General features: G+C 44.8%; 1 protein-coding gene, 1 non-coding gene and 1 pseudogene across 2 annotated transcripts; 1 reads left to right on the top strand and 2 right to left on the bottom strand.

The window, feature by feature from the left end:
* Nucleotides 1-3,879: 3,879 nt before the first annotated feature.
* LOC107280905 (uncharacterized) lies at nucleotides 3,880-11,476 on the bottom strand (annotated as a pseudogene).
* A 1,117-nt stretch (nucleotides 11,477-12,593) lies between these two features.
* LOC4337915 (G-type lectin S-receptor-like serine/threonine-protein kinase At2g19130) lies at nucleotides 12,594-16,090 on the top strand. Its single transcript, XM_015784469.3, has one exon. It carries the CDS (start codon nucleotides 12,659-12,661, stop codon nucleotides 15,101-15,103), a length of 2,445 nt encoding a protein of 814 aa, XP_015639955.1. The 5' UTR covers nucleotides 12,594-12,658; the 3' UTR covers nucleotides 15,104-16,090.
* Nucleotides 16,091-21,567: 5,477 nt separating this feature from the next.
* TRNAS-UGA (transfer RNA serine (anticodon UGA)) lies at nucleotides 21,568-21,649 on the bottom strand. Its single transcript has one exon. It is a non-coding gene; the product is annotated as a tRNA-Ser (tRNA).
* Nucleotides 21,650-24,085: the final 2,436 nt, after the last annotated feature.

Genomic DNA, 24,085 nt, shown 5'->3' with positions numbered 1-24,085 from the left:
AGCACCATGTCCTGATGAGTAGAAGGGCGCGGCGGCCACTGCAAAACCCGGGGCGCGAGCCCGGGCGGAGCGACCGTCGGTGAAGATCTTAGTGGTAGTAACAAATGTTCAAATGAGAACTTTGAAGGCCGAAGAGGAGAAAGGTTCCATGTGAACAGCACTTGCACATGGGTAAGCCGATTCTAAAGGACGGGGTAACCCCAGCAGAGAGCACAACCACGCGCGTGCCCCGAAAGGGAATCGGATTAAGATTTCTCGAGCCAGGACGTGGCAGTTGACGGCGATGTTAGGAAGTCCGAAGACGTCGGAAGAGGCCTCGGGAAGAGGTATCTTTTCTGCTTAACGGCCTGCCAACCCTAGAAACGGTTCAGCCGAAGGTAGGGTCCAGCGGCCGGAAGAGCACCGCACGTCACGCGGTATCCGGTGCGCCCCCGATGGCCCTTTAAAATCAGAAGGACCGAGTACCATCCACGCCGCCACCGTTGATCCAACGAGGAAGAGGGGGCTGCCTCCCCGCCGGCGAGGTCCTCTTCCCCACACCGACAAGTTCCTCCTTTCCACGCCAGCGAGTTCCTCCTCTCCCACACCGGCGAGCTCATGTTTCCCCAACCGGCGAGCTTCTCTTCGCGCTAGTGTCGTCCCCGAGCTCAACCGCCGCTACACCTGGTTGCCGCCCTCCACCCTCCATGGCTGCACCGCTGCTCCCATCTCCTCCGTTGCAACCTAGGGCCTCCACCGCCGGTCCGCCACGCTCCTAGGGAGAGAGAAGGCGGTTCGCCATGCCTCCTACAGACAAGGGAGGACGGGCTCGCTGGGACTCGTCGGTGGTAGAGCCAGACGAACGAATGGCGAACGGAATCAATGACGCCGGCACGGACAGAGATGGAAGTGGCATGGAAGCGCCAACACCGCTGGATCCATGCCTCCCCCTAGCACCACCGCCGGATCCATGCATCCCCTAGCACCGCCATTAGATCCACGCTTCCTCCTACAACCGTTGTGCCAGATCTGCCGCTCTCGGGCCTAGCGTCATCGATTCGCCGCTCCTGGGTCTGGCGTCATCGATCCGCCGGTTCCTGGGCCCGCGAGCTGCCAAGCGGTATTGGACATCGTTGAGTCGAATCCACTGCCACCTCTCCATGTCTGCTAACACCGAGTCGAATCGGCCTCCTTGCTGACAAATCTAGCCTCCCTGTCGCGAGATCTGGCCTCCCCACTGCTAGATCTAGGGCCACAATTTCCGCTCTACCTATCACCGATGTGCCATGGCTTCAGCTAGTGAGGAGGATGGTGCAACTATGGTGTGCGATGGCGCCCAGGGTTTTGCGGCGGGGCAGCTAGGGGAGGAGGTTTTGCGGCGGGGCAGCTAGGGGAGGAGCCGATGATGGTGCCCTCGCTCTGCATGGTGGATCAAGACGGTGGAAAGGGGGAGAGGACACAGTGGTGGGTAAGGCTAATGCGCGAACGTTCGCTTTTCCCCGAGCCCGTGAATTGGTTCTGACCATATAAAACTCCCGCATGCATGCTTTGAGTAGCGTACCAATGTGAGTAGTGTACAACCATGATTAATGTAGTTAGCGTTCAATATGATTACTGCTGAATGACATCATTAGATATCTAGAAATAGCTATGTGTTATATTGCTAAATTTCGCAATGGAAACTTAATATTCAAATAATAATTTATTTACTATTTATAAGGATTTAAGTAAAATTGTATATTTTTAAATAAGAGATTTTATTTTCAAACAACAATCTATTTATCTATATGATTTTAAGAATTTATTTAGATCCTACAATGTTACGATCAAACTTTACAATATATTGCCTGGTATATAGATAAAAAAATATGCATATAGAGAATAGGCGTGCATGAGTTTACATGATTAGTGTGCGAATAATGATGAAAGGTGTTCTTCTCCTTTTTTTTTTCCATTTTGGACATGGCATTCAAGTGTGAACGGTATGGAATGAGATTCACATATTACCTTTTTCCAATATTTAATAAAGGGTGAATAGCCAAAGTGGTCCTCCAAGTTTCATCTGAGGCTCCAGTTTAATCCTTAATGTTTCAATCTATCCGTATTAGTCCTTCAAATTTTTGTTTTAGTTCAAACTTATCCTTGAACCAACAACTCTCTTGATAAATGACACTTATACCCTCATCATTCACATATATAAGAGAAAAATTGCATGCTTGATTCTTTTATAGATAATGCATAGTAAATTATGTAAAACGAAAATAAATTATTTACTAGAAAGTGTATACGGTAGCAATTGCTTAAGTTTCATGTGCACATGTTAAAATAATGGGAAGTACATCTATAATATTGTTTATTCATCTTGGTTTTTTGTTTTCTAGTATATAGTTGTATACAAATTAAGGGTAAAAGGGACATTTTCTAATAGAAATATTAACTAGAAATAGCCATATGGCATATTAAGTGGGCCCAAGGATGATTTCAAGCCAAAACAAATATTTAGAGGAGTTATGTGGACAAAATGAAACGTGAAGGACCAAATTGAGCCTTCGGTAAAACTTGAGGGACTAAATTAGCTATTCACCCTTTAATAAATTAAGTAGAAGAAAAACTTCCACTTTAGAAAGTTTCCATCTATAAACTTTTGATATATAAACTTTTAGCATACAAACTTTTAACATATATTTTTTTGTGCATAAACATTTGACGTGTAAACTTTTGATGTATAAATTTGCACACTAATCTAGAAAAAATATTATGCATAATATATATGTGGGACTATATTAAGAAAATGATAAAGCAAAGAACCTAGAAACTTGAGATAAATAAAAAGAAAAAGAACAGTAAATCAAAGAGGGAACAAGAGCGCTTAGGTATTTTGGGCTTGTGGGCTACCTATAGACTACTAAGCCACACGTGTATGTGTTCGCGGAGGGCGAACACGCGCGCAGTAGCCTTTTCGCATAGTGGTACATAGTACGTACGAGAGAGCAAGGTGTGCAGTGAATGAGAGGAGAGAAAAATTATAGGGGAAGAAGAGAAGGCGTGCGGAGATCAAAAGAAAAAGGTGGGGAGGAGCTAAAAGTGTGCATGCATAGACTTAATAGGCCCGCCTATGAACATCAATGTTCATATGCAGCCCTTGATGGGATACCTGATGCATTCACATAAGGGTCGTCCTTTATACTTTGTAAAAATAAAGGAAGATTTCTGTAAAGATGAATTATGTAGTAGCGAGACATATTATAAGACCATATGAAGCTCTGAAGTTCTGGGTAATTTTCTCATGGAACAAACTTATTGTGAGTTTTTCTTTATCTGATAGTTTATCATATATGGTGCAATTGCTGCTAGTAAGGGCCTGTTTGGCATAGCTCCAGCTCCAGCTCCACCCCTCCTAGAGCTGGAGCTCAGCCAAACAGTTTTAGCTCCACCAAAACTAGGAGTGGAGTTGGGTAGAGCTCTCTCACAAAATGTACTAGAGTTGTGGAGCTGGGTTTAGGCAGCTCCACAACTCCACTCCAGACTCAACTCCTGGAGCAATATTTAGGAGTTGGAGCTATGCCAAACAGGCCCTAATTGTCAGTTATCTTGCACCCACTAATTTGCCACTGAACTGCTTCAGCTGCAAACAATGAAAAAGAAAATAGAAGCATATGCCCTCTTTGTTGCCTTGTGGGCGCCCCTTTATCTTTTGCCGTTTTTTTTTGACAAATTGACCCTTTTCAAAAACTTATTTCGAAACTAACCCCTGCCAAAAACTTCAACCAAAAATAGGCCGTCGCCTCAGCGCCAAACACATTGGCGCTGACGTTGGCCGTGTTAGCGCCAACGGGACTGGCGCTGACATTGTGCCACCGTGGCGGCCGGGGCCGATCCCCAGCTGACGTGGCAGCTATCTCAGCGCCAACCGGACTGGCGCTGAGGTGGGACTTGGCCGCAACCCCAAGGCCCAGACCAGCAAGCCTTCTGGATGGCTTGCGGGCTGGGACCTCAGCGCCAGCCAAAATGGCGCTGACTGTGGGAAACTCAGCGCCAGCCAACCTGGCGCTGAGGTACGACTTGGCCGTTTCGGCCTTGGCCCAGCCAAGCAAGCCTTCTGGATGGCTTGCGGGCTGGGACCTCAGCGCCAGCCATAATGGCGCTGACTGTGGGAAACTCAGCGCCAGTCAACCTGGCGCTGAGGTGGGACTTGGCCGTTTCGGCCGTGGCCCAGCCAAGCAAGCCTTCTAGATGGCTTGCTGGCTGGGACCTCAGCGCCAGCCATAATGGCGCTGACCTTGGGAAACTCAGCGCCAGTCAACCTGGCGCTGAGGTGGCACTTGGCCGTTTCGGCCGTGGCCCAGCCAAGCAAGCCTTCTAGATGGCTTGCTGGCTGGGACCTCAGCGCCAGCCATAATGGCGCTGATCTTGGGAAACTCAGCGCCAGCCAACCTGGCGCTGAGGTGGGACTTGGCCGTTTCGGCCTTGGCCCAGCCCAGCAAGCCTTCTGGATGGCTTGCGGGCTAGGACCTCAGCGCCAGCTATAATGGCGCTGACTGTGGGAAACTCAGCGCCAGTCAACCTGGCGCTGAGGTGGGACTTGGCCGTTTCGGCCTTGGCCCAGCCCAGCAAGCCTTCTGGATGGCTGTGCTGGGACCTCAGCGCCAGGTGCACTGGCGCTGAGTTTGGACATGTCAGCGCCATTTTGCATGGCGCTGACGTCCCAGCCCTGCTAAACTTTAGCAAAACTTTGCACACAACACAGGCAAACATCAAATGACAGAAATTTACAGGCAGTAATATATCCAGAGAACCATACAAAACATACATCCATCCATCAATCCCAACATCATTCCATACATCCATAGAATCCATCAATACATCCATATATGAAGTCCATACATATAAGAAATAAAAACATCCCATCGATCCTCGGCTATACATCCAGTCGAGTCCATACATCCATCGAACCATGCATCAAGTCCATCCATCTATCCATCCATCCATTGAACCATGCACTCACCTCCTCCTACCTCTAGTGCGAGGACGAGGCACGTCGGGGGTGTACCTCCAGTCCTGCGAAGGAGCCCGCCGGCGTAGTGGTCGAGACGGGCCGGGCTGCGAGATATCCGGCTGTGACGACTCTGGTGCGTCCTCTAGCTGCGAGGGACCGAGCTCATCCGCCTCCTCTTCTCTGTCCTCATCCCCTTCTTCCTCCTCATCTCCTTCCTCTGCCTCTTTGTCTTGCTCGCCCTCCTCGTCACCCACCTCCCCTTCTTCATCCCCCTCTTGGTGGGCATGAGCATGTTCGACCACATCAGTCGACCTGCAGCCGAGCCTTGCTGCCAACTTCCGACATCGCTGCCGTAGTCTCTGCATAAAAAATAATCCATGTTAAGTTATCGCTTTTGGAAGAAAACACCGTAGTTTCATCTCTTTCCAACGATTACCTGTAGGGCGTTGCGGAGGGTGCCGCCCTCTCCTTCGGAGCCAGGAGCCGTGCCTAGCGCCACTCCCGCGTCGTTGACGGTCCGCAAGAGCTCTCGAGCCTGTAGGATTGAAATGAAGTAAGTCACAACATATATGGCATTGAAATGAAATAATATACAACATTAATGCTAGAAACTAACCACTCTGTCGCGAACAGGTCCCGTCTCGACCGTGGTACCTAGACGGGTACGAGTATCATACTCGTTCTGCTCCTCAACATCCTCGGGGTCATCCGCTATGTCGGCTAGTGTCCAAGCCGGACGTAGGACAAGACGGTAGGTCCTGTGGAGCCACGCCAAGTACAAGTCGAACTCCGTCCCGTTGTGCTGACCCTGGTCTGGTACTCCATTCTCCTCAAACTTCTCCCATTGCGTGATATGATCCTGATGGTAGTAAGCCCAATCAGTCACCTTCTTGTTCTTCCGACGGTCCACCCTGCACGTATGCAAAATGTCCAACTCAAATATGTAGTAAATGTTGAAGTGACTGATTGGGCAAGCAAAATAAATTGTTAAGTGAAATTACTAACTTGTGTAGGTCGATACTCGTGGAGAAACGGTGCGGGATTGTTTGAAGCCTCCCGAATTGCCGCATCACGCGGTGGCACATCTGGAACTCCACTGCATAGAAGCAGATCAGTGGGCACCGTAGGGTCTTCAACGCATCCTCTATATGGCACATGGGATTCAGTTCTAGCTCGAGCACTTCCTGTGCCTGATATGGCATCCACACCACCTGCAGCAACAAAAATAAAACACATTGAAGCACATTTAGTACTATATAGTAAGAAACCATCTTCATGTGTGATAGAACCCCGAATAGCTTACATGTTCTGGCTGTAGGTAGTCCATCTCGTTTGTGTAGTGGCAGTACGCCAAATTCCTGCGGCCTACTACTGGAGATGGGACCGATTCCCACAGGTGAGCTACAGTGGGACGTCGGTCTGCATCCTGGTGCGGCCAAGCCTGATGGGTCCTCCACATGGGCCGACCAACTAGAAGCCTCATCCACATCCAAACCTGCGTCACATACGTTAGCTTCCAACATGTTATCAAGAAATTGAAATGTTATGAAACATAACATGCGTGAACTTACCTGTAGCAACCAAACACAGCCTGCTAGGTTCGCGTCCCCGCCTTGCCTTCGGCAAGCATCACAGAGTTGCCGGTACAACCAGGCTAGGGCAGCCGACCCCCAACTGAAGGTACCCGCCTCGTCCCAGTCCGCGAGCAACGGCAGCCACATCCAAGAAGCCATGTCTCCACCAGAGTCAGGGAACAGAATACTGCCGAAGATGTACAGCACGTACGCCCTGCAGTATCGCTGTACTGTAGCCTCGTCTGCCTCAGCGGGACACTGACCGAAGTTGGCTCGCAACCAACTCAAAGGAACCCCTGATGTCTTCGTCTGCCTCTGACCATCAGGTGCCACTGGAGGCTCCAGACCAAGGTACTCCTCGACCCTCTCCCTCCAGTTCCCCGACGCTGTGTCACCTGTAACCGGAAATTAAATGGAATCATTAGTAATTGCAAAAAAAGTAACAAATGAATACGAAGACTCGTTAGTAATTCCCTGACGCTGTGTCACCTGTGACCGCCTGACCCCGGATAGGAAGACCCAGGATCATGGCGACGTCCTCCAGAGTGACCGTCAGCTCCCCGCACGGTAGGTGGAAGGTGTGTGTCTCTGGACGCCACCGATCCACTAGGGCCGTCAGAGCAGCGGCGTTGTACAGAGGCACCGGTCGCTGCGCCATGGTCACGAACGCCAAGAGCTTCGCCCGCCGTAGGTACGGGACGTACCGGTCGTCGAACAGTATGTGCGCCGTGTGACCTCTGACTCGAAGGGTCTTCAAGCGCTGCATCAATAGACAAACATAATAACATAAAGTTAGCGACAATATATCATATACAAGGGTTGTGGAAAATACTTCATGCAACTAGGAACTTTAATTTTGGGATTGAGCAAGAAAACTGAAAAGAAGATCTGTGTGTTTACATGCTCTGCTTTGAGGCTCATGAACTTTGATTTGAGATATCTCTATGATGGATGATCTATCTGTACAAACTAAAATCAAAAAAGAAAAAATAAATTCGATCATAAAAAAAATGGAATATTGTTGATGCTAACCTCTCCGCTGGCAATCTGTGGGGCCCGGTGCTTCTCCTCGTAGAAATCCTCCAACCCCGGAAAGTGCTCCATCCTGCAAATGAAAATGGAATCATTAGTAATTGAAAAAATATTAAATGGAAAAATCACAATGAGAACGGAAAGGAGGACAACAGAAAGTAAACATTGAAGCAACAATATGAACTTAGCAAATGAATGTCATCCAATCCCACCTGTGTGCTACCCTCACCACCTCCCCCCGTCCTACGGCGCTTTTTCGGTCGATCCTTAAACTTGTCTCGCTTCGGGCACCTAGTTTTCTTATGGCCTAGTTCGTGGTATAGCGAGCATCTATTTTGCATGACCGGCTCTGAATTTGTATTGTTCGGCTTTTGTGACCGTCGGTTGGCTGAGCCTTTGTATGCTTTGTCCATATCGTTCTTGAACCTTCTTGTCCTTCTTCTTCCTCGTGTGTTGTTCTTTAACGACAAGTCGGGCACGAAGAACTCTCCATCATAACTTGGCCACTGCGATGGATCTAGGTAAGGTTCAAACCTAGGGGAGTACGAGTCCTGCACAGCCTTATTGGAAGCTTCATAACACATTCGGGGGGCCACCTCCACATCCAAACCTCGCAACTTACAAACGGTTATCATGTGGGAGCATGGCAAGTGATGGAGCTGAGGGAACTGACAACTACATGTGTTATCTCTCGCAACCACGATGTAGTGACGTCCACCCCATTGAACCCCAGCCGCCGTGACTCCACCTTGCTCGCTGACCTCATACTTTATCGAAGGGAAATCAAAACATGCTGCTCTTTGCCCCAAGGTTCGTCTTTGCTGCTCCTCCAACATGTCCTTAACTTTTGTGGGCCACTTCTTTCCACACAGGATATCTACAGTTGCCTCTTTGTGTCTATCGACAAACCAACTATTGCACTTCGAAAATGTGTATGCCACAATAGCTGTAACCGGCAGTTTCCGAATGCCTCTCAATACATTATTGAAACTCTCGGCCATATTACTAGTCATGATGCTATGACGACGCCCGTTGGTATCAAATGCTCTTGCCCATTTGACCTTAAGTGGCATATGGTCTTCTAGCCACTTCTTTGGCCTCTCTCCGACCACACCCATGAGGCGTTTTATCTCATCTAGGAACAATGCTTTCTCATTTATTTGACATATGCGCTCAAGATCTTTCATCTGATCAGTCGTAGCTCCAGCTGTGTAGAAGTTAGCACAGAAGTGCCTCATGCACCACCTGTGGTGAATGGTTAGGTGATGAGGCATGATGTGGATGATGGAGTTCAAAATGCCAGGGTGTCTATCAGAAATTATACACACTTCTCTATTAGGCCCGATCAACTTGTTTCTCAACATGTTGATGAACCACTCCCAGTTGGATGTATTCTCCTTCTCTACCAGAGCAAACACCAAGGGAACAAGATGTAACCCGGCGTCGACCCCTATTGCCGTGAGCAATGTACCTTGGTATTTACCGGTTAAGAAAGTGCCATCAATTGCTAGCACCGGCCTCAAGTGCTTGAATGCTTCTATGGACTGGCCAAATATCCAATATGCACGTCCAAATACTCGCCTCTGTACTCCATCCACCATCCTGGACTTCTCGGGATGAGCCTCAACACGGAAATGCATGGTAGGGTTCTTTGCTTTGATGGCACGCATCAGTGTAGGCAAGCGAACATACGCCTCGTCCCAATCTCCCCAAATAACCTTCATAGCAACTTGCTTAGCACGCCATGCTTTGCCATACGTAGGCCGATAGTGCCATATTTGCTCAACTGCCTCGACAATCGCTGCTGGAGATAAAGTTGGTTCAGCTCGCACAAATGCATGTAACCTGTTTCCAATAAACCTTGAAGTAAGTTGCAAATGCTTGCCGGTTACTTCCGCACTACAGCATGTGTGGTCTTCGCCCACCCTAGTCACCCGCCACCTATCTCCTCCACTCTTCCTTGCATTAATCTGCCATTTGCAATAGCGATCGAGACAAGCAACAGTATACTTTACTGACGCGTTAGATTCCTTCACATGGTACGGCCGGTGGACACGGATAGAATAACTCTGTAGCCATATTTTCAGATCATCCATCGATCGAAACTCCAACCCCTTCCTTGGTTCATCACACATTGGTTCGAAGGCACCGTCATATTGTGGATCCCCATCAGCAATTGCTAGCCCAGATCTGGTAAGATCCTCGAATTGTGTTATTTCCGGGTTTCTACCCACCAGTTTCGCAAACACAGTCCTTTCATGCTCTGACATCTTACGCACTGGACGATCATCATCGGAGTCGGAAGCGGACTCATCCAATTCATCCTCTGTATCATACTCCAACCAGCCTGGGTTCAATCCACTGCGTATCATAGCCTCCTCACACTCCTCTCGGGTATAGAATTTCAGCCTAGCCAACTCCCTTAGGCCCATACTTACATTCTTAGCATTCGCTTCTTCCTCAGGCAACTCCACATCATCTCCTACCTCCCGACCATCCTCAACATCTCCTTCCTCTCTTACCGGCACATTCTCCTCCACATTAACTTCATCCCTTAACGGCACATTGTCCTCTGCATGTACTTCTTCCCTTAACGGCACATTCTCCTCTGCATGTACTTCCTCCCTTACCGGGTCATTCTCTTCCCTGACCTCCACATCCGCCATATCATTTACTCCCTCGCCCCCCTCCACGTCTTCCTCAATCAATTCTTCCTTCCTACTACACCTCTCCGACAGTTCGTGACAGCTAATGGGTGATTCTATAAGTTCTTTCTTCCCTATCCTACCATCTTTCTTCCATGCAAACACCTCAAGAGATTTGAAATGTGACCCCAATACTATATCTATATATGTTTGCCATTCGATCTCTCCATTCAAGTCTAACATAAATTTATGTGACATGACACCGCCGCCCACCTCGTATCTCCCTTGCATACCAACCGACTCATCATTCCAATCCAATTCATGCTTGATGCGAGACATTAACTCCTCAAAGGTAGGCTTCGCAAAAAACACTAATTGTCTAACTGTCATTCCCTCAAATTGGCTTCCATGTGTACTTTCATCTACCACACAACCACCATAATGAAGCCGGACCAATCTATCCATCTACAATTTTAAACCCATGCATAAACATTAATTACTTGAAAATAATATGTAATTACCATTGCAATACCAATACTTCAAAAGCTAACAACATGTCTAATTTTTCCAATAAATAAGTACATTACTCAAATACTACACATTATTGATAAAAAAAAAACTCTACTCCTACAAATTACCTACCCTTCACCACACATCAACCCCTTTCAAACCCTCTCAATCACCACAAATCCATCCCACATCCTAGGCCATCACCACACATCCATCTCCCATCAAACCCTAGTGCATCACCAAACATCCATCCCAAATATATTTTGTCAAATGTATCAATAACAACCAAATGGATAAAGATATGCCACTTCCACACTTCATCCCCACCCATATTATCCATCTAATAATCCATCCTTAGCCAACTATTATCAAACCACGTCTACAACCAAAACAATGCAAAATATCCAATAAAACTTTGGGGAACTTAGGGTTTATAGAGGGGTTTACCTTCTCTTCCGATCCCAAACTCAATGCCGCACAAATCACCTTCGATTAGAGAGGTTTTTGGGGGAGATTGGGCGAGGAGAACGCGGTGGCGACCGAACCCTAGGCGGGCGGCTGGGGAAAAAACGGAGGAAGAACTGGCTGGGGCGGCCTCGGCCGGGCTCTAAGTAGCCAAGGTCAGCGCCAACTTACTTGGCGCTGAGGTTGGGCACCTCAGCGCCGAAGCGGTTGGCGCTGAGGTAGCTACCACGTCAGCTAGGGGATCGGCCCGGCCGCCACGGTGACACAATGTCAGCGCCAGTCCCGTTGGCGCTGACCAACCTCAGCGCCAATGCGCTTGACGCTGAGCCGACGGCCTAGTTTTGGTTGAAGTTTTTGGCAGGGGTTAGTTTCGAATTAAGTTTTTGAAAAGGGTCAATTTGTCAAAAAAACGGTTATCTTTTGCCAATGGCTTTGCTTTTGCACCCAGTGGCAGTTAGAGGCAACTGCACATGTGCTTATTTAGTTTCTGCATTGGTCAAAAGAGAGAAAAAAAATCAAATGGAAATACTGAAGAAGTGGCTTATGGAGTTACTGTACCAAAAGCATCTTGAAAAAAAATGCTATTTCAGGCATTTTCCATAAAAAATGGTTTAAACTGCTACCTGATCAACTTTGACTAATTTTATCCATGTCATTCAGCTTGGTACTAAACCAGTATATCTGTACATGGATTGCGAGAATGGTCACATATCATGTCAAATAGGCCTGAAGTTTGTACAATATGATGATCAATATTGCAGAAACAAACACATCAGATGACGTTTGTTGAAATGCCTAACAGAGACAAACCGCTAAAAGTTATTTTCATGGACAACCATGCATATATATTTGCTGCCACGAGCCATTGTATTTTTCTCCTTCAGAAATTCAAATCTGTCAAGCAATAATGCAAGGAGACACTCCAATCTCCGGTCACCAAACAAAAAACCGCGTTATTCGGAGAGAGCACCAAAGATGGATCATCACACTTGCACGTGTTGATTCCGTCTGAAACTCTGAATCAATGGGCTGGTAGGCAGTTTCATGCATCTACGAACAGCAGCAAATTGGTGAAAGCCCCAGGTGATTGACTGGCCATGGCTGGCTTGACCAATGAAAAAGCTTCTCATTGGAGCATGTACTAGCTAACTAAATTTGAAAGAGACTAGCTAGCTGCTTGCCCCAATGGTTTTGTACCACAGCCCAGCTCAAGTTGCCAAGTTGGTACTCCTGTCTGAATCATCAGTCTGAACTTGACCTGCAACTAGCCTGTGTCGTTGGCTCGTTGCCATGGTCTTCCTTGTCAATCCAACCTGCATCTATGCCCATGCGTGTGTTCTGACCAACCTGCTTGTTTTATTGTATATATGCCCTGCTCTTCCTTCTCCGAGTAGCTGAGCAGCACACAACACATATGTATACTTCCTCTCTGCTTTCTCCATCCCATTTTCTTCGCCATGACCACCCTGCTTTACATATCGCTTGGCTTTCTTCTCTTCTCCCTGCACGTTACTCCGCCATGCTCTGCCGCCACGAATGATACTCTCGCGGCAGGCGAAGTGCTCGCCGTTGGTGACAAGCTTGTGTCAAGAAACGGCAGGTTCACGCTCGGCTTCTTCCAGCCAAGCGTCGTCGTTAAGTCTGGCAACATCACCTCTCCCAATTGGTATGTTGGAATATGGTTCAGTAACATCTCAGTTTTTACTACTGTCTGGGTTGCTAATAGGGATAGTCCAGTCACTGAACTCCAGCTCAATCAAACGCAGCTGAAACTATCAAAAGATGGCAACCTTGTCATCTCAAGCAATGCATCCATAATCTGGTCCAGTACTGTCAATAGGACATCAGCCACCACCATGAACAGCAGTACCAGTGTCGTTCTCTCAAACGATGGAAACCTTGTGATAGGAAGCTCACCCAATGTGTTGTGGCAGAGCTTTGACTATCCGTCAGATGTTTTGCTTCCTGGAGCCAAGTTTGGCTGGAATAAGGTCACTGGCTTTACTCGTCGGTTCACATCAAAGAAGAACCTGATTGATCCAGGTCTTGGCTTGTACTATGTTGAGCTTGACAACACAGGGATTGACCTTAGCCGTAGTAACCCCCCAAATATGTATTGGTCTTGGTCATCTGAAAAGTCATCAAGTGCACTTATATCATTACTTAATCAGCTGATAAACATAAATCCAGAGACTAAAGGTCGGATTAACATGACATATGTCAACAACAATGAAGAAGAGTACTATGAATACATTTTATTGGATGAATCATATTATGCATATGTCTTGCTAGACATCTCTGGGCAGATCGAGATAAATGTTTGGTCACAAGATACACAATCCTGGAAGCAGGTTTATGCCCAACCAGCTGATCCCTGCACGGCGTATGCTACTTGTGGACCTTTCACAATCTGCAATGGCATTGCACATCCATTCTGTGACTGTATGGAGAGCTTCTCTCAAAAGTCGCCTCGAGATTGGGAGCTTGATAATAGAACAGCAGGTTGCTCTAGAAACACTCCGTTAGATTGCAGTAACACGACAAGCTCCACAGACGTGTTCCACACCATAGCTCGTGTTAGATTGCCCTACAACCCCCAAATTGTAGACAATGCTACCACTCAGAGCAAATGTGCACAGGCTTGTCTCAGTTACTGCTCCTGCAATGCCTATTCCTACGAAAATAGTAAATGCTCTATTTGGCATGGAGATTTGCTTAGTGTAAATAGGAATGATGGCATTGATAATAGTTCTGAAGATGTTCTCTACCTTCGGCTTGCCGCCAAAGATGTGCCAAGTTCGAGAAAAAACAAAATAAAGCCAATCGTTGCAGTTGTTGCTGCAAGCATTGTCAGTTTGTTGGTAATGCTCATGCTGATCTTACTGGTATTAAGGAAGAAACTAAGGTTCTGTGGCGCACAATTACACGACAGTCAATGTAGTGGTGGAATTGTGGCCTTTAGATACAATGATTTATGTCATGCTACTAAAAATTTCTCTGAAAAGCTGGGAGGAGGTGGTTTTGGTTCTGTATTCAAGGGAGTGCTAAGTGACTCGACTATTATAGCAGTGAAAAAGCTTGACGGTGCTCGTCAGGGAGAGAAGCAATTCAGGGCTGAGGTGAGCTCAATTGGATTGATCCAACATATCAACCTTGTCAAATTGATTGGTTTCTGTTGCGAAGGTGATGAGAGACTACTTGTGTATGAACACATGGTAAATGGTTCTCTTGATGCCCATCTGTTTCAGAGCAAGGCTACTGTCCTGAATTGGACCACCAGGTATAACCTAGCCATAGGAGTTGCTAGAGGATTGTCCTACTTGCATCAGAGCTGCAACGAATGCATCATACATTGTGATATTAAGCCAGAAAACATACTTCTCGATGCATCGTTTGCCCCTAAAATTGCAGACTTTGGGATGGCAGCATTTGTAGGAAGGAACTTTAGCCGAGTTTTGACTACATTCAGAGGCACAGTAGGATATCTTGCTCCAGAGTGGATTAGTGGAGTTGCTATTACACCAAAAGTTGATGTTTATAGCTTCGGTATGGTACTTTTGGAAATCTTATCAGGAAGAAGGAATTCATATAAAGTTCATACTGATGACAATAGTGATCAAGTTGCCTTTTTCCCTGTGCAAGCCATTAGCAAGCTTCATGAGGGAGATGTCCAGAGTTTGGTAGACCCGCAGTTAAATGGTGACTTCAGTCTAGTAGAGGTTGAAAGAGTTTGCAAAGTTGCATGTTGGTGCATCCAAGAGAATGAGATTGATCGGCCAACAATGAATGAAGTGGTCCGGGTTCTTGAGGGTTTACAGGAGCTTGATATGCCTCCAATGCCACGGCTACTTGCAGCTTTAGCAGAATGCACTGTTGTGGCTCACTGTGATGATGATTCATAAGTACTTCCTAGTTGATGTTAATAATATTTGTCTTAGAAAATTTTGAGGTTCTAACATGAGTGGAAGAAAAGGAATGTAAGCTGGGTAGTGCTAAATTGTAACGCATTTTTTCAATAACCAATTGTTGTAAGCAGGCATTACAGCAAAGATTTGGCAGAAATAGAGATACATGCCCGATGCCTATGTTTTGTTGATGGTCTAGTTGGCATATATTGTTAAACTCAACAAGTTAATCTATGCCACTACTTGCTGCATGCTTGCTTCAGAGATGTCAGTTCTAAAAAAATAAAAAATTTACTGCATGCTTGCTTCAGAGACATATCAGTTCTAAGTTGCTTACTGCAATATGCTACCATAGGTTTCAACTGAAATATGTTCCAGTTGAATGTTTCTGTTTCCTGCAAAATCGTAGGTTTTCAACAGTATTTCATATTAATTGCTCAACCATTTCCTTCATTCCAAACAGGTGAATAGATACATGACCCTTAGTCCAAACGGACTCAGAATATCTCAAGTACAGTTTTTTTCCAATAAAATATATTTTGCTCACCTTTTTATATCTCTACTATTATAAAAATTGAAGATGTTTTTGCCGGTATTTTGGTACGTCATCCGTGTATGAGTCGGTCTTTAAGTTCGTTCGCTTTTGGAAATACAAATCCATATTTATTTGAGTCGGATTTTAAGTTCGTTCGGTTTTGGAAATACAAAAGGAGTTGTATAAAAAATCCCTTTAAAAAAATACATACTAACTTGAGATGATCGGACTTCTAATTGTAGCACATGATTTTCTAAAAAAAAATATATCCAAACGAATTCTCACAATGAATTTCATCTTAACTAACCGTATAACAATAATAAGATTAAAATAGTCTCCACCCGTTGCATCGCACGGGCATTTTTTCTAGTAATATATAAAGCATGGCCTTGGCAACGATCTCGCTGAGCACATAATGAGCAGTGAGTGAGGATTGGCTGAGCGTGCTTTCGCTGCTCGTGGTGGAGTACTCTCAGAATTATTCGCTCTATTATTGCCTCAGGATGTGATCGGGATTAAGCTGTGTGTCAAAACCAAGGGGGACTCAAGAGATTCAATCTTTTTCGCACTAATGGAGGACATGAATCCTAGGAAAATTCTCTATGGTATAGTCTATTAAAAATAGAATTTCTAATAAGAAATTCTACTGCTAAAGTCAAGCCTATTAATAGAAGCTTCATCACACTCTATATTGTGCGGGACAAGAAAGAAAGAGTCAAAGCCATGGATATCGCTGAACGACTACTAGTGATTCCTCAGGAAATCCAGAATATAGAAAACAATAAGCTTGAAGTAGAGCAAGTCCTGGGTTTCATCGGTGAGCCTTTGTTTCTGTCTATCATGGCTGCCACCAAAGTGACCATAGAAACTAAAATAGAAAAGGTAGTTACTTGTCTATCCCAACGTAAATGAACAAAGTCACTTGAGATATCTACTTTTTTCTATGCTAGTTTCTACGGTCACCATGGTGGGCAGCCATCACGATGAGCGATTGTTGTTCTTCCAGCAGCACCCTCCTCATATTTTCAAGAACGTGGATTTGGTTCTGAAGATGAACTCTATGGTTGTGTGTATGCCAACAGTATCTACTTCAAGCCTTTTGATTTCCATATTTGGATTTCATGGGGAATCGCAAACAGTCTTGCAGCCATATCGATGGATTTGAGCCTTTGACTCTTTCTTTTGTTATCTCATATAATATAGAGTGCGCTGAAGCTTCTATTTATAGGCTCATCTATTCTTTAGCAGAAGAATTTCTTATCAAAAGTTCTTTATTACAAAGAAGAATGGATCCCCTCCTCCCTCCCTCCCTGATGTTAACATGCGGCTTAATACCGATCACATCATGAGGCAATAATAGAGCGAATAATTCTAAGAGCGCTCCACTACGCTCGATCACATGCTGAGGCAATAATAGAGCGAATAGTTCTCACAATACTCCACCATGAGCAGCGAAAGCATGCTCAACCAATCCTCACTTGACACCAACCAGATCAGGGAGGGTCCTAGCTACTGGTGGGGTTAGGCATCTAGAAAGCTGGACTACATCTCATTTTAGTTTATGTTTGGATATCAATATATCATCTGGAATTTCAACAACTAATCATAATCAGAGAGAGAGAGAGAGAGAGAGAGAGCAAGAAACTCACATCCCCAACATTGAGCAGAGGAGGGATTCGGGGACTGAAACCGAGCACAAACTGGATTGGGGATCCAGGCAAAGAGCGAGCAGCCAAGAACTCACCATTGACGAGCACAACATACCGTTGTCGCCAATGCCGCATCGACGCCATTGACCGCGGATGTGGATGAATGGATGGAGGAAGTTGGCGGCGGCGCGTGGGGTGGAGAGCCGAGGAGGCCGGTGAGGCGGCGGCGCAGGCGCAGAGGAAAGAGGCAGAGAGGGGTTGGCTGCGGCGGAGCGGAGGAAGCGGCGAGCGAGGAGGAGTTGGAATTTGGGTGTGGTGTTTATATGCTTCCAATTCTAAAGGACAGCTGCCAAGCACTCACTCCTTTCCCTGGAATCTGATTCCGTGTCTCTTTCCCTGGAATCTGATTCCTATTCGTCAATATCTACAATACGAAAGAGGCCGGCAGTGTTCTTTTCCATTTTTATTCCGACTCACGGTTTATAGGATAATAGTATTACCTTCGTCCTAAAATATACTAGTAATTTTTAACAAAATGTAATATATACTGGTAAGTTTTAAACGGATGTAGCATATATTAGTACTATTAATCTAGACAGAAATATGTTTTGATTCGTATTATTAGAATATATCTCATTCGTAGCCCGTAGACCCTTATCCAGATTCATATTATTAATATGTAATCCATCCATCTAAAAAAATTTATATTTTAAAACGGATGGAGTATTGATTAAAGATTTACAAACTAGTATCAATTCTAGTATCCTCTACCTGATTAATAAATTTTAGAGAAAACTAAACCACGGTATCCCGTGGGGACAGGATAGTGCTCATCCACCCGAGCCCCATCTGTTTGTCGCTCTCTCTTCAGATAATTTCCACGCCTCGTCAACTCAGCTCCCCACCGACATGGCCAGCGGCGGCGATGACGACTCTGCCTCCGCGCTCTGACGACGCCCCGCACGAACTGTTCATCTTGTCCACATCTCGCCAACGGACGACGACTTCGCCTCCGCGCTCCGACGACGCCTTGCCGGTGGAGCCGGAGCGGGAGGCGGCGGGCGAGGTCAGGGAGCACGAGCGGCTCGGCGAGCGATGCGCGCAGCGCGTCCACCAGCGGCGCCGCTGCCACGAGCGGGAGGTGCGCCGACGCGAGCTTTCTCGAAGGTGTAGTCCAGGTGCCGCACTACCATCGTCTTGCCTCCATGCTCCACCACGGCTGCCTTATCCTCTCTCTCTCCTCCTCCTTCTCCAGGCTACCAGGTACTAGGTATCACAGGTACCAGGTATCACGGGGTACCAGGTACTAGGTATCACGGGGTAACAGGTACGGTACCTGGTACCCGTGATACCTGGTACCTGATACCTAGTACCCATGATACCTGATACCTAGGTACCATACTTGGTACATGTGAGAATTAGGCATGATACCTTTCGTCATCGAGACAGCCGGCGGCAGTGGCGACGAGGTACGTAGCGTGGTTGTACATGACGACAGTGTATTGCAGTAGGGAAGGGAACATGGACAAACTCGATGTGGGCGACGTCCTCGACGAGCAGCTCGAAGTGGTGGCCGACGCACGTCAGGAAGAGTCGCGTGGCTGCGCAGCTTGTTGGAAGCTTGCATGTGGGGGTGAGGTGCGCGCCTTCAGGGATATATGCGGCGTTAGGCTGTCGCCCCGAGCGATGTGAAGGGCATCCCGTGGGGTAGCAGCCCTCTAAATTTTAGGTAGAGGAGTAATTGTTTTTAATAAAGTGAATTGTAGTTTGGACTAACCTTTATCTAATCTTTTCACTTTAAACTAGATAAATTAATCTTTCGGCTCATCGTTTCGCTTATGTTATACTCCCTCCTTTCCATAATACAAGAGATCTTGGAGAGACGTGATACATCCTAAAACTACGAATCCTGGACAGACTCCTTATATATATTCGTAGTATAGAATGTGACGGAGGGAATACATATCAATATGGTTTATTATCAACCAAAAATAATTTATAGATAAAACTTTTTTATATGTGTCTTTAATAATTCAAAAGAAAAAGTTATAAAATAAAATAGATGAAAAATCATAAAATCATCTCTAAAATTAAACTTTAGAATTCAAATTTTGGTTCAAATTTTCAGTTCACCAGTAGTGGATTAACGAAAACCCCGACTTGTTGATGCCTGCGCATTCGGTGTGGATCAACGACAGCCACCCAGTCGCCGGCAGTGTCCAGAAGCAGCAGAAGATGAGCGGCCTCCAGCAAGCCATGCTAAAGTGGCATGCATCCAAAAAGATCAATATTCAGTATTTTGTTTAGATAATGGAGATTTATTGATTTTAGTCAATTACATTAATGGATTAGTATCCAGTACTACTCCAGGTTGGATTAGTAACAGAACCATGATTATTGAGGGTTTTGCATGCTCTGAGAACTCTCATATATGATCAGATCAGGATGTTACTTTGAAATTAATCCTCCCATGATTCCTGGACATGATCATCAGTTACTTGGTTTAGATCTCTATTTGTTATTTATTTATTTATTTATTTAATAAGGAGGCGTGAGAGCTAGCCGCCGTCCACGTCAGCGGCATGCGAGGAGCCACTGGGCATCACCAGCACGGTGGGGGTGGTTGCGGTGACGCGTCCTTGAGGTGAGAGAGATTAGTAGAGAGAGAGAGGGATGATAGGTGGGTCCTACTATATTTATTTTAAATTTTTTATGACTGGGCTACCACGTGGACGACATGTCAACGAAACCATCCTCCAAAACCGCTGAGAGAGTCGTTTTAGATAATTTTAATAGTTGGGAGTCATCATATTAGGATTTCCAGTTAAGAGATAAGAATTAGATTCAGTCAGTAAGGGAGTCAAAGTGGACTTATTTCCCCTTGTGGTCCATCATTCTATTCTACCCAGCTTGCAATTGTGGGCTTAATTGAATGACGTCTCTTTTCGCAACTTGTATATTGTATTCCTATAAGGAATAAGTTCACCGGAGGTCTCTCAACTTAACTGTGAGATTTTTTGATATCCCTTAACCATAAAACCAGAAACATGCACCCCTAAATTCACAAAAACCGTGCACTCAAGATCCTATGGCAGTATATATGGGTGGTGTCGCCGGTTTTTGTGCCATCGATTCCTCTCTCCCCCTTTCCTCGTCGTCGTGTCCCCAGCACACCAAGCTATGGCGGGGGCGGGCTTGCACACAAGCCGGGCTAGCTCGGACGGGCTCACGGGCTGCCTCTCCCTCCCTCCCAAACTGCTCCACCCGGCACCCGCCGACCGCGACGACAACGAGGAATATGGTGACGAGGAGGACGCCGTCCTGGTCGGTATCATCCGCCGCATCCCGTGTGCGTTCGACAACGCCAACCACCTCCTCTCCTGCTCTCCCGCCGCTACCATCCGAGCTAGCCGTCACGCCAGCCGCCTCCTCTCATTTTCTCCCACAGCCACCGTCATACCAACCGGCTCTCTCCCCCTCTCCCACCACCCCCTCCATCGCTGGCTACCTCTCTCCCCTCTGCCGCCACGCCACTCGAGAGAATCGGGAGAGAAGAGAAGAGAAAAAGGAAAGAAAGGAGAAATGTGAGACCCACACCATTTTCTCTCACTTACATGTGTGCCCCACATATTTATTTTATTTTTTTGGCTGACTAGGATGCCACGTCAGCGAAACCGAGCGGCTATACTACCTCGAGACCTTTTTTGGACAGCTTTATATAGTTTAGGGTACACATTTGGTTTTGTGATTAAGGGACCTTAAAAAATATCGGTGTTAAGTTGGGGGACCTCCGGTGAACTTATTCCTTCCTATAATTATTTGGCCCAGTAGATCACGCAATTCATGACCAACTCGTCCAAATCGAATAGAAGTAGCTGGTTTATAATAACTTGATGGATTTTGCTATAAAGTTTAAAAAAATATATTTAAATAGAATCACAAGAAATTCATATATAAGGCACAAACGAAAATAAATATTATAAAGTTAAAGAATAAATTTAAATAGAATTTCAAAGAACGTGCATTAAGCTCGGAAAACGTGCCAATTAACCAATCGTTCGTGATCATCAACCCATCATTCCATTCATCAATCATCATCAACGAACGCACCGACATGAAAAAAAAAATCAATACCGTTCTTCGCTTGTACAATATCAATCAAACACTTTTCAACTTTCAACAAGTTTTTAAATATCAATACATAATCGAAGTAAAAAAAAACTTTCAACAAGTTTTTAAATATCAATACATAATCGAAGTAAAAAGAAAAAAAGAAACGTCGACAGCAGGGTTCGAACCTGCGCGGGCGAAGCCCAACAGATTTCAAGTCTGTCTCCTTAACCACTCGGACATATCGACCCTTGATGCTGTGGTTTATACTGTTTAATATGATAATCAAATTAAACATCTTCATCCGCCATACTAACAGCAAATTCACTAGTCTGTGCGTGTTACCTGCGTGCGAAATGGACATGTGCTGCTTGCTTCTGCTTATGTATCATGTATGCATGGCTTGCTTGCCGTGGGCAAGAACTGTACAACACCGAAAATAACTACTACCTCCATATTTTAATGTATGACGCCGTTGACTTTTTATCCAAGGTTTGATCATTCGTCTTATTTAAAAAAAATTATGTAATTATCATTTACTTTAATGTGATTTGATTCATCATCAAATGTTCTTTAAGCATGACATAAATAATTTTATATTTTCACAAAAAAAGTTGAATAAAACGAATGATCAAACGTTGGTTAAAAAGTCAACGGCGTCATACATTAAAATACGGAGGGAGTATTATACTACTATTGGTTTTGTATTATTGGAACAAGTTCTTTTCCAGTTGCAGCGGCTGCAAAAACCTGCAGTACAAATATCAGCAAATCCCTTGCCCTAAACCCTTACTGCACTTTTGAAAAAGCAGAAAAGAAATTAAAAGGGAAAGAAAAACATTTAAGTTTGGGCCCATATAGTCATCTACCATTAAAACTGGCAGAGGAACCTAAAGCCTAATATATAATCATCTTAATTTCTAGTTGGGCCGTATAACACTAGCATAGGAATTTAAATAAACTGTCCGTGCACGATATATCATTTTATGGAAGTGATTTTCTGTTTTTCCATTTTTCTCTTGACATAAACCAAAGTAAAGTTGACCTGCATGCATGGGTCTGTGCAGATCAGGTCGAATTTTGACACCAAACTGAAGTGACAAAAGTTCAGAACTTCAGTAGAAATACCACCAGTCCAATTCAGTCGTAACACGAAAAATGTCTCTTTTTTTTTACAGAAAGAACATAATCATCCCTATCAAAACTACCCTGTGTTCTCAAACCATCATTCACTTTAAGGCGTGATGAGTTATTAGCACATTAATTAGGTATAAACTTAAAAAATAGATTTTTAAAACTTTTTTAAATAAACTTCCATATAAATATAAAAATTATTTTAAAACACATATTTTAGTAGTTTAAAAAGTGTCCAAACGATAAAAATCAACTACTGTCTAAATCAATCAATTTCAACTCAGCCTTGGCGGCGATCCAAGATTCAGCAACCCGAAGAATCCAAAACAATTAAGCTTCTGCTACTACTGTCTTAAAAAAAATCATTTTTTGTGCAGCACAATCATTATCGTTGTGTTCCTACTGTCTAATTCAACACTACTCCACGTCTCCATACTTTTTTTCTCCCTCCTTTCTTTGTCAACTCAACCTTTGTCGACTCATTGCTGCTTTCTCTTTTCGATCCCCTTTTAATTCCCTTTTTTTTTTTGGCAAAAGTAGGATGCAAAAGCAACTATACGATGATTATACATGCAGATCTACAAGCATTGACGACAGATCATAAAACGGATCACGCAATGCCACAAATATAAGAGCTTGAAGAAACGTTCAAGAATCGAATTCAGGTATAATTAACTTGCCAGACTTTGCAGCTGTATTTTGTTTCATTCCCGTGTTCGTTTTTGAGATTCTGTCAAAGTATCATCTAGCCTTAGCATTAATCAAGGAAAGGTATTAGCCACCTAAAATCGAATCATGTAATTAAATTCAAACCTAGAGGACATAGGACAGCCACCTCTTTTAATTATCTCACCTGACGACCATGGCCAATCCAAACCATGGACCAATAGATGGGTATTAATGTATTATTCAGAATGGGAAAAGGAAAAAAAAAGTGAAGAAATTGAATGATACTGAGTCCTAACACGAAATGTATTATCCCGCTGGTCCTTTGAGAAACATTTATAATCAGATCCACTGTTTGGGAAATAGGACATTCAAAAGGACATGTTTGGATTACTGCAATTCTTAGTCTTGCTTTTTTTTTTTTTGGCAATGGAAAGATCTAGTCATTGCTAAAAATTTTGGTAACTCGTGCATGTTCGAATTGTTACCAAAATTTTTGGCACAAGTAAGTAGGTGCTAATTTTGTCCGCGATGTTAAAAAAAATGCCGAAATTTTGGTTGCAAACCATATGAGCACCGAATTTTTCTGGCAACACCGATAATTTGGTATGGTTGTTATAAACCTATAGATAGTTAATTACCCCTCGACCTATTCTAGTTCTACCAAATAAACTATTGTTTTTCTCAAGAAGAAAGAAAAACTAAATTTCAGTTGGTCCACACCCACAAAGGGTACCTCCTAACCCAAACCAAACCAAAACTACTTTAAATTGCTGGACCAGGGACAACTTAATTCAATTATGCCCATGCATGGGAACAGTGAATTACATGTATGCATTCATGCTACTAAATTCACTTGCAGGTAATGTGCATGTGTGTGCCCCA

The sequence above is a fragment of the Oryza sativa genome, chromosome 5 (genome assembly GCF_034140825.1).
Source record: "Oryza sativa Japonica Group chromosome 5, ASM3414082v1".
In the NCBI taxonomy this organism is placed as follows: Eukaryota; Viridiplantae; Streptophyta; class Magnoliopsida; order Poales; family Poaceae; genus Oryza; species Oryza sativa.
The sequence above is the reverse complement of the archived record's forward strand: the minus strand, read 5'-3'. Positions and strand labels throughout refer to the sequence as shown.